The 11545-nt window shown below is 33.5% G+C and overlaps 2 protein-coding genes across 2 annotated transcripts; one reads left to right on the forward strand and one right to left on the reverse strand.

Annotated features, from left to right (window-relative positions):
- The first annotated feature begins 949 nt into the window (after window positions 1-949).
- On the forward strand, window positions 950-8159 carry LOC109814285 (JmjC domain protein JMJ24). Its single transcript, XM_083059752.1, has 13 exons — window positions 950-1739; window positions 1825-1967; window positions 2516-2615; window positions 2723-2855; window positions 3360-3414; window positions 3536-4175; window positions 4311-4640; window positions 5192-5614; window positions 5720-5792; window positions 6523-6608; window positions 7219-7338; window positions 7486-7556; window positions 7813-8159. The coding sequence occupies exons 1-13, from the start codon at window positions 1218-1220 to the stop codon at window positions 7910-7912; spliced, it is 2796 nt and encodes a 931-aa protein (XP_082915878.1). The 5' UTR covers window positions 950-1217; the 3' UTR covers window positions 7913-8159.
- On the reverse strand, window positions 8081-9774 carry LOC109814278 (Photosystem II reaction center PsbP family protein). Its single transcript, XM_020378667.2, has 3 exons — window positions 9284-9774; window positions 8978-9188; window positions 8081-8660 (listed from the first exon to the last, which is right to left on the reverse strand). Exons 1-3 carry the CDS (start codon window positions 9591-9593, stop codon window positions 8348-8350), a joined length of 834 nt encoding a protein of 277 aa, XP_020234256.2. The 5' UTR covers window positions 9594-9774; the 3' UTR covers window positions 8081-8347.
- Window positions 9775-11545: the final 1771 nt, after the last annotated feature.

Genomic DNA, 11545 nt, shown 5'->3' on the forward strand with positions numbered 1-11545 from the left:
AACTAACAACTGACGTTATTATCTACTTAGACATTCCATGAATAGTAAGTTTGTTAAATTTTTAAATAACTTTTAAATTCTATACATATAATAATATTTAATTCATCGACAATATAAAAAATTTTATACCTCAATATACCTCAATCGATATGTATCATTAAAACATGATTAGTTAATAACATAACTAATCATATTTAATATAAATTTTAATTAAATTATTATTAAAATGTATAAATTTACCATATTTAATAAATTTTTTTATTATATGACATAACTTTTACATTATCCTTGTATAGCTTATTTATTCAAAATCTTTACACCAAAAACTAGACTCAATCTTTACTAAAGACAATCTTGTCAATACTCTTTATTATTCATTAAAATTATAATTTTTAATGAATTCTATCACTTAATCATAATAAAGACTCCTTAATTAAAATACAAAATTTATTAATTATGTAATTTTTAATGAATTCCATCCCATATAAAAAGAGTATTAATAAAGGAGTGTTAGAGATATATATTTTTTTCTTTTTCTAACTTTCCTTATCTAATAATCCATTATTGTTTATGGACTAGTTATAGATAACATATTATGGATTACCAATACTAAATCAAAAAAATTTCCAATCCCAACTAACTAAATAGATATTGTGTAATAAAACAATCAAATATAAACCATTAAAATTTATTATAATTTTTTGATAATTATTTTTAATGAAAACATATTTTTAAAAATATTATTAAAAAACAGTTTCTATTTTTTTTACATTATTATTTTTAAAAATATTCTTAAAAAACAGTTTTTTTATTTTTTTATTTTTTATTTTTTTATGATAACAGTTTCTAATTCTAATTCGCAGTCTCCCCCTCAGATATACGAAAATTAAACTGTTTTGAATGAAATCGAATAATTAACTTTTATCTTTTTTACCGTTCGAGTTGCAGACGCATGAAGGTATCACCCCTCTCATGCCATCGTTTAATGTTTGTAAGCTTTTTTCAATTCTCTTATCCCACACTAAGCAACTGTCTCCATTCCAACACTCACCGACGCCGCCGCCGCCGCTGCAACTTCAATCCCCGAACAGTCACGCAGCAGCAACCGCTCTCGCGCGTTCAACTCACTCGCAATTCACTTCCTCTCTCGTCGCCACAGTGAATAAATAGGGTTTGTTCCGTTCCCTCGCGCTAGAAGCTAGGGTTTGTCACTTTCCATGGATCAGGCGCGATCGGCGAACGGCGAGGAGAATGCGGGAATTCCCGATGACCTGCGGTGCAAGAGGTCCGACGGGAAGCAGTGGCGGTGCACGGCGATGTCGATGCCGGACAAGACGGTGTGCGAGAAGCACTACATCCAGGCGAAGAAGCGCGCGGCGAATTCCGCAATGAGGGCGAATCTCAAGAAGGCGAAGAGGAAGTCGCAGTCGATGTCTGATAACGTTTATTTGGAGAGTAAGAGCGACGATTTCGACGTTCCTCTTTCCTCCATAGGTCATTCTCACAAGAAGCTCTCGAAGAACCAGTTTCGTTACACGCCCGGGCGGAGAAACTCCTCTGTGAGACGCGCTCACAGCAACAACGATGATGACGTGGACGTGGATGTGGATGTGGATGAGGATGTTGATGTGGATGCGGATGTGCATCTGTATGAAGAAGACAATTGGATCTCCTATGATTCCCCGCCGGATTCTTCTCGGAAGAGGTCGCGGAGGAGCTTGGATGCTAATGCCACCACTGTGAGTTGAGTTTGGGTTCTCTGATTTTGATGCTAGTGTAGTGTACTGTAGTGTGCTAAATTTGGAAGGTTGTGTTGTGTCGCAGGAATATTCCGATGGAACCTCGGGCTCTTCTGACGACACCGGCGGCCAGACTTGTCATCAGTGCCGGAGGAATGACCGGGACCGAGTTACTTGGTGCCTACGGTGTGATAGGAGGGGATACTGTGATGGCTGTTTATCAACATGGTGAGCATGGAATTTTGGCTTGCCTGATTGGATAAATTTATCTATAAGCACTTAGGACATGTTTAGATAAGCTTCTTTAGGAACACTTCTAGGAGAAAAATAGAAAGGAAAATTGAAAAAGTTTTTTCACAATTTAAAATTAAGATATTGGATAAATAGAAAAGAACTTATACATATTAGTTTTAACTTATGGAGAAACTCATTTCATTCTTCCTTCTTATTTTTCTCTTCTAGAAGTGCTTTTGAAAAAGTTTATCCAAACATGCCCTTATAAGAGAAGAAAATTTGAAGGGAAAATGAATTGAACTTCTCCTATAAGCAAATTAACTAATGTACTTCAGATTTTGGAGAAATTACATGAGAAGAGTTTCTATAAAAGTGAAGTACATTAGATAATTTTAGCTTATGGGAGAAACTCGGTTCATTTTAGTTTTATTTTCTTCTTCAATAACTGCTTATGAGAAAGTATAAAAACAGGGAGTAGTGATAAGTGATAATTCTTTCAGTTGGATGGTGATTATTGTTAGTTATGGTTTACTTGTTTTTAGGTACTCGGACTTTTCAGTGGATGAAATTAAGAGGATATGTCCTGCTTGCCGGGGTATATGTAATTGCAAGACTTGCTTGCGGAGTGATAATTCGATAAAGGTATTTGAGTGTTGCTAGCTTAGAATTCAATGAGGCATGCAGTTGAAGTTTAGCATTTGTAATATCTTTTTCCTGTTTGTGAAATTTCTGGTTTTGCTGGGATTTAGGTTCGGATACGAGAGATACCTGTTCTCGATAAGTTGCAGTATCTCCATGTGCTGCTGTCGTCGGTGCTTCCAGTAGTAAAGCAGATCCACCATGAACAGTGTTTTGAAGTTGAACTTGAAAAGAAGTTGCGTGGTATGGTTCATTTTAAGATATAGATTTAAATATGTTTTTAGTCCCTTAAATCTAAGGTAAATTTATTTTTACTCTCTCAAATTTAAAATTGATCTGTAATTTCAAAAAATTATGTTGTTAGTCCTTATACTCAATTTTTTTAGGGAATTTGTCAAATATTGTCGTACAAAATTTACATACTAATGTTTCTATTAGTGAAAATATAACATTAAATACAGCTAATGTTACATAACTGTTCCAATTTTCACTTTCAGATGTGTTGTTAGTCACTTGAGGGACTAAAACAAGATTTTTAAAAATTATAGACTAAAAAAAATAATTTAAAATTTGATGGACCAAAAATAAATTTAGCTTAAATTTGAGGGACTAAAAACACATTTAAGCGTAAGATTTATTTGGGTTTGCTTCCAGCTTTGTATTCTTAGTGGTGGTTATCTATGTTACTTTGCTTTATGTGTGGTGAACAAGTATTTGATGATGTTTTCAAAATGGTTTCCCTCTCAGGTGCTGAAATAGATCTTCCAAGGATAAAATTGAACACAGATGAGCAGATGTGCTGGTACGTTTATAACCAATTTCATAGAATTGTTGGTTTTAGTTAGTGCTGAAGCATTATGCATATGTTCCTTATTCATGGATAGTATAGGGATCATTAATTATTTTGATTTGTTTTCTTGCAGCAATTTCTGTAGGATACCTATTACTGATTATCATCGTCGCTGTCCAAGTTGCTCATATGATTTGTGCCTTAATTGCTGTCGAGATCTTCGAGAAGCAACTGCAGACCGCAATAAAGAACCCCAAACAGAGCAAGCAAAAACTTCTGATCGAAACTTATTAAGTAAGTTTCCTCATTGGAGATCCAATGACAACGGAAGTATTCCATGTCCCCCTAAGGAGTATGGTGGATGTGGTTATTCATCATTAAATTTAAGCCGAATTTTCAAGATGAACTGGGTTGCAAAGTTGGTGAAAAATGTAGAGGAAATGGTTAGCGGCTGCAGAATTAGTAATGCTGATGGTCCACCAGAAACTGGGCTGAATGCTCTCAGTCTTTGCCAGTATTCTCATAGAGAATCTAGTGATGATAATTATCTTTATTGTCCAGCATCTGACGATATCAAAACTGATGGGATTGGAAATTTTAGAAAGCATTGGAAAACTGGGGAGCCCATTATTGTGAAGCAAGTATTTGATGGGTCATCCATTTCAAGCTGGGATCCAATGGTCATATGGAGAGGGATTCTAGAGACAACAGATGAGAAAGCGAAAGATGAAAACAGAATGGTTAAGGCCATAGACTGCTTAGATGGGTCTGAGGTACACATCTATACCTTAACTCTTTTTAGTGATTGGGATTCTGTTGGTTTTATCTATTGCACTGTGTTTTTGGTTCATAATCTATGCTAAATTTCTCTGCATTATGGCTGCAATTTATTATTTTTATATTGACAGATTGATATTGAGCTCTCTCGATTCATGAAAGGATACTTTGAAGGGCATATTCATGAAGATGGTTGGCCACAGTTATTGAAATTGAAGGATTGGCCTTCACCTAGTGCATCTGAAGAATTTCTATTGTACCAAAGACCTGAGTTTATCAGCAAACTACCTTTACTTCAGTATATTCACTCCAAGTGGGGCATTCTCAATGTTGCAGCTAAATTGCCTCATTACTCCTTGCAGAATGACGTAGGACCCAAGATATATATATCTTATGGGATTAGTGATGAACTTGGTAGAGGTGACTCAGTGACAAATCTCCACTTTAATATGCGTGACATGGTATGTTACTTTATCCTCATTATGTTTTTTATAGTTTGAGTTTGAGTTAATGAAGTCATTATCAACTACTTTATGGTATTCTGGTTCCTAGACACACTGCAACTTTTTTATAATCTTGGTTCAAATTTCAAGTGTCTTAAGAATATCATTTGATGCTTCATTGTTAACTTATGTTTGGTTATGTATTTATCATGGTTATGTAGATGAGTAATTGATGTTTCTTTATAATCTGACTTCTCATATCAATATATGCAGTTTGACATTTGTAAATAATTACAAATTGTTAATAATTACAAATTCTTAATGATAAGTGTTTAATATCAATTTATAATGTGCTATTTGAATTCAAATGTCTCAACATGTGGATTGGTTACCCAAACTCTGCTAGATACTTTGCATTTGTCTTTAATATTTTAAAGTTCTCTCTCTCTCTCTGTTCTCCCTCTTATCTTGTCTAGAGTAAAATAATGGAATTTTGATTTATTCAAAGAGAAGGAAAGAAGGGGTGCTATGAGTAAAGTATCAAACAATAATTCACTGCATTTCAACAGGTGTACCTTTTGGTTCATACAAATGAAGTAAAGCTGAAGGAGTGGCAGAGAACTAAAATTGAAATGACGCAAAAAGCTCAAGCTTATAAGGAAACCGAGGTGAAAGAATCATATGGGGATCCTCAAATATCTTCAAGGGGGAGTTCACCTGATTCATCACTTGGTACAAAAAGTAGTGTACTGGATATGGATTCAAACCAGAATAAGTCCATTATGGATCAAGGGTTTGAAATTCATTCTAGTGGTGAAGGTCATATGGTCAATTGTAAACTTCCGTTCACACAAAATGGAGATGTCTCTGAGAAAACACATCCTGGAGTTCTTTGGGATGTTTTTCGTCGGCTGGATGTTCCAACATTGACTAAATATTTGAGAATACATTGGAAGGAATTTGGGAAGTCAGATGATGTAGGAAATGAATTTGTAAGTCTTCAAAAAAAAAAAAAAATTACATTGCTTCCCCTTTTTTATTTGTTAATTAACTAGTTTTGATTTTTTTTATTGCTGATGGTATTCTCTGGATTCAAGGTTGCATTGCCCCTTTATGATGGAGCTATTTTTCTTGACAAACACCATAAAAGAAAGTTGAAGGAAGAATTTGGTAAGATCTTATCTTTTTCTTTCTTTGAATTGTTAAGAGCTAGATATAGAAGTGGTATAAGTTAGTTTGACATTGGTGGGATTACATAGGATTTTGCCTTGCCCTTGTGAGCTCCATCCATCACACCCCCTAAGTTGACTAAATCTTGTAGAGCTTATTTAAATGATTGTAATGAAAGAGATTGAAGGGGAACGGAATAATTCCCCATTTTTGAGAATAGAATTTTTTTTGACTGGAAATGAATATGGGAGGACAATTCCCCTCTCATTCCCCTAGTATTTAGATTTTTTGATTGATGCAGTAGGAAGGGATGGTCATAAATTCTGGTTTGGATGTTTAAGTAAAGGAAACGAGTTGTTGTCCTAGTTTTCGAGGTAAGTGGAATAAAAAGGGGGTTAATTGCCTTCCCCTCGTCAATTTTTTTTACAAAAGTTTAAGTCAATTCTCCAGTCCCTTCTCCCTCCCATCAAACATTGCATAAATCTCTTACGTTTACATATTGAAATTTTGCACTTTCAAACTTTTTTTTATATAAATTTACTGGTATAAGAGAAGATAGTGGGCTCTTGTATAAGGCCTCATTGTCGCTGAGAGTGATTTTCTCATGTGTACTGTTTATTATTGGAAACTTAGTACTGATGTGCTAAATTGTGGGAAACCCTAGAAATATCTGCATGCAATTAATTTCATTTATCTTCCTTTTTAATGGGATTAGTATCTTCCTAAATAGGAGTGGAGCCTTGGTCATTTGAACAGAATTTGGGGGAAGCTATATTTGTTCCTGCTGGTTGCCCTTTCCAAGCAAGGAATGTTCAGGTGAGTTCATTTATCTCGTCAGTTCACTTCATATACTAATTACTAAATAGATGACCTTCATAGTTTTATATCCGTTACTTGAACCACACAAAGGTGACCATTATTAATATTATCTCTTTAGGTTTTTTGAATATTTAATCTAGTAACTGAGTTACTGAGTTGATATTTAATCTAGTAACTGAGTTACTAAAAGTGATATTCTATGAATATTTTACTTTTTTGAATATTTTTATTGTAATTACATTGATGTTCCTAATATTTTCCCAAATTACACTTACCTACCCTTTTGATATAGAAATGACACCAACCTGCCTTACCAACAAGAGGCAAGTTAAGTTATATGATATGGAGGTCAATGTATTATGTATCATATTCTAAATCTTCTGAATGACCAGAAATCTCTTAACTAAAGGAATCAACTCTTTGGAAATTAAAAATGCTTTTATAAGCTTTAATTAATTTATATTGCATATCTTTTTGAACTGATTTGTTTATTTACTTTGGTTTGATGAATTAAAGTGGAATTTTTTTTTAATTTTTTATGGAAACAATATGGATTCTCAACTGGTCGAATTTCTCATAGTATGTATAATCAATTTCTATATTTCAGTCCAATGTTCAGTTGGGCCTTGATTTCTTATCTCCGGAAAGCCTGGGTGATGCTGTAAGATTGGCAGAGGAAATCCGTTGTCTACCTAATGAGCATGAAGCAAAGCCTCAAGTATTGGAGGTCAGAATAGAGAAAAATTACTTTTAATTATTAAGTTTTATTTCTTGTTGCCAATTGCGCCTATCCCTATTTTAAAATGCTTGTGTTCATATTTTATTTTTTATTAACCTGTTAGTGTTGGTGCGTACTTCTTGAACATATATGCAGGTCGGGAAGATATCTCTTTATGCTGCTAGTTCAGCCATCAAAGAAGTTCAGAAACTTGTACTTGACCCAAAGTATGCAAATTTCACATTTGTTTTAGTCAATTGTATTAGTTCTATCTCTTTCCCAGTGCCCTTGCCCTTAAAAATGGAAAATAAACTGTTTTGCTTGACTGATGATTCTTATCCTGTGGCGTTAAGTTTTGTTCTTCATGAATTTTAGAATTGATCGGTTGTCCTGTTAGGTTCCCTGCAGGGTCAACCATAGACAGAAATGTCATGATTTTTCGTTGTTAATTGATTTTTTTTTTATTAACTGTTGTTTTGTCAGACTTGGCGCAGAGATCGGATATGGAGACCCTAACCTGACTGCAATGGTTTCTGAGAATTATGAGAAGATGGTTAAGCGGAGGCAGATTACTTGTGCTTGAACTTCCTTCCACATTCGGTTTGGTCATTGAACCCGGAAAGGGGGGTTATGTACAGTAGTTGTATCTGAGCAATATTTTATGGGTGGTGTGTTTCAGTGTTGTTTCGATCAAAATACCTAGGGAATCATTTAAATGTGTATAATAGTTACAGACGTTAGAATCATACAATGTCAAACGTCAAATCTGTATTTTATTTCAAAAGGTGGAAAAGAAACATGTAATATATAAATATACAGTGTTTAAAATTTGTTTCTGCTGTCCTTTTAGTTAAATTAAGAAATGTTTGGTAATGTGGCAACAAGCGCCCCATAGATGACACAAAAAACTAAAATTGGTTCGGTTTAGGGGACATTCTCTAGCCATGCAATTCAAAAACATAGCTTTGGAAACAAAGAAGTTACAAGATCGACCTAAGGGAAGCTTCGTTTTGAATCACTAAGTTGTGAGGCTAAACGAATTAGCAATCCTATAGAAATCTGACTTCAATCCTGGCCACTCTGATTCAGGTGCCTGAGCATTCAAAGTAAAAAGCCTACCACCCCGTGCGCAGCAAACGGAAACATTGTGTCGCCTAAACGAGGGACTTTCAACTCTGAACTCCAGTTCGTAGTATTTGGCATTTCTAACGGAATCCTCTCTCAAACTTGATTTTATCAATGTGCCCTTCACATCAGGGCGCTGCCCTGATCCTGTTATGCTTCGAACCACTGCTTCACCCACCTCATCTGGCCCTCCAAATGCTTCAATCCTAATGAAAAAGGTTAGAAATACAAGCTGTCAATCTTCCCTTTATTAACAATTTGTATCAATATACTAACGAAAAAGAGAATATCAAATGAGACATGTGGCAGATGTGAGTGGCAAACAATTTATAATTTATCGTTTATTTTTTTAATGCACTTTTTAGACCCAGCAGTTTCCACTGAAAGAAAAAAGTGAAAAGTTATTCTTTTCTTTTTAATTATATAATTCTTTTAGTCGGCCATTTGTCTGGTAATAACTAATAAAGTTAAGTGACGTGTGTGAAATTTACTAGTTCTACAGCTCAGTTGTCATCGTACTCACGAGAAATCTGGAGCAACAGATGAAACAATCACACTAACATTGAGTTCTCCACTGGAACCGGGAGGACCAAATGCAACAACCGGTTCATTGATGTTAGAACGCCGCCGTACATTTAGAGGAGGAGGATCCAACGATTGTTCCATTTCTCTTTTCTTAGCAGCTCTATACAGCAGCGTCTGATCTCCCACCCAATTTGCTGGGTATATGAATTCTGATCATCCAAATCCAAATACATACAAAAAAATGAGTTTTTTTTTCGTCTCTTATACAATGGCTTTTAATACAATAAATTTTAAGGCGAATTACCGAATCCTTCCTTTGTGTCAAAGCAACGGCTGTAGCCACCAATGGGATAAAGCAAGTCCAACTTGAGATCACGGCCACTTTGTGGAGACAAACCCAGAAGAAAACTTGTGATGCCACCAAAGTTTGCACCCACTGCCACAAGTGAAGCTGACCCAACACCCACAATAAGCCTCCTCTGAAATTTGGTGGCTAATGGTGCAAATTCCTCCGATGGAGACCTCTCTCCATTGAATTTGAAACGATCGCCAGAACATTGCGCTACTCGAATTGGGTTCCATGCCCCAAACCTTGCTTGCACTGCCATCCCCATATACTATTCTAAATAATAGGGCCCTTGTCGTGCTATATCGATGCAAACTTTAATTTACGCCGTATACTTTGGTGGCCCCATAGTCATTGTAAGTTGTAACCTTTTTAATTAACGTCTTGCTTTGGGTTCCAATCGCAAGAAGGGATGCAAAGACAAAATAATCTAGTGGTGGATTCTGGTTCGTCGTCCATGCTGGCATCATTTTGGCTCTTCATGGGAATGGGATAGCTCTTATCTGCTTCACGTGGTTCTCATTCCTTCAAAAGATACTGTATAAATTATTAACCTTGGGCTTCAAAAATAATTTTCTAAGTATAAATATTTAACTTAAATCTATTTTTTTTAATCCATAAGAATTATAATAACAGAATTTGAACTTCTAATTATATGTATATTTCCTCACTACTAAGCTGTCCTCTCATGATTAACTTAAATTTAATTTATTCATTTATTTTTGTCATATGTTAAAAATTATTTCTCTAACATGATATATATATATATATATATATATATATATATATATATATATATTAAGAACTTAATTGGAGTATACTAACAATTAATGGAATTTTATATTGTCATTTAATCATATGTTGTAAAGTATGGTAAGTTTGTTGGTGTTATAATAATTATTTAAAAATTTATATTTTAATTGATTGATAATAATAATAATAAAAATTACACCAACGACGCATAAAAATTAAACTCGATATTTTAAGGAGCCACAAAATAATGCTTAGAATCATTTAAGTAAACTATAAAATTAGGTTGTGACCATGGCTTCGTCACCTTCTCTCTTCACTCATGTGAATAAGGAATCTATAGGATAATTAACGCATTCATTTAAGATTATAACCATACTTATTCACTTTAGGTTGTTTCTGGATCGCCTTGGTTTGAGTTGCTACTAAGTAAATAAGTATGTGTTGATCTAAAAAAAAAATAATAAGAGAAAGAAAATAGTGAAGAAAAGTCCATGGCCATGGGTGTGTCTAATAAAAATTAACTTAAGCTAACTAAAAAAACTTATAAGTAGGAGCTGAAAAGTTTAAAGCTTATAAGTTAATTGGTAAAATTGAAAGTGTTTGCTAAAATTATCTAATTAATGTAAAATAGTTTATTCATTTATTTTATAAGGAGAGAGACGCTAATATATACACAAAATGGCTTTTAATTAAATTAAAAAGAGTAAAACAAAATTCAAGAAAATTAATGATGATAAAGAGAGAGAAAAGAAGCTAAGAGCTTACAAGTTATAAATCACTTTTATTAGTTTACAAAAATAAATTATAAATTCTTAAAATAATTTCGTGTACCAAATAAATTTATTTTGATAAAAAAAATTTATAAATTGATTTAAAAATATCTTCTCAAATATACTCTATTTTTAAATTTATTATGACTTTAACATGTTTAGAAAGTGCATTTCCATGTTAGTTCAAGAACTGATGCAAAAAAAAAGTATATTTGTGTTAGTCCAAGGACCGACGTAAAAGGTATTGTAGCACTACTAGTGATAGGAAGATGATAATACATGTTTTATTGTGTTTGAAGTTAAGGATTACTAATTTATCGTGTACTTTGGTAATAGTCTTCTTTTAACATGTGATTTTACATCCTTTAAGAAAAACAAATACTTGTTATAGTGTGTATCATATACAATTATTCTAATCTTTATTTTATTTATCTTTTTAACACACTCATAAAAGAAGGGCTGTTATTGGATTACTTATATATATCTAGTACTACAAACTTTAATTAGACTTAAGATTTCTAGTTCTTAACATGAAGGGGGCATTCAACATCTCACATTATCATAATAAAAACAATATAATTAAGTTGTGATATAGTTATATTTTACAAGTTAATTTTTTAAAAATTAGTTAGACTGAAATTATCGTTCTAACATAGAGAAGAGAAAAGAAGAAAATATAGAGTGAGGATAGCTAATG

The sequence above is a fragment of the Cajanus cajan genome, chromosome 7 (assembly GCF_000230855.2).
Source record: "Cajanus cajan strain Asha chromosome 7, NIPB_CcT2T_4, whole genome shotgun sequence".
NCBI lineage: Eukaryota > Viridiplantae > Streptophyta > Magnoliopsida > Fabales > Fabaceae > Cajanus > Cajanus cajan.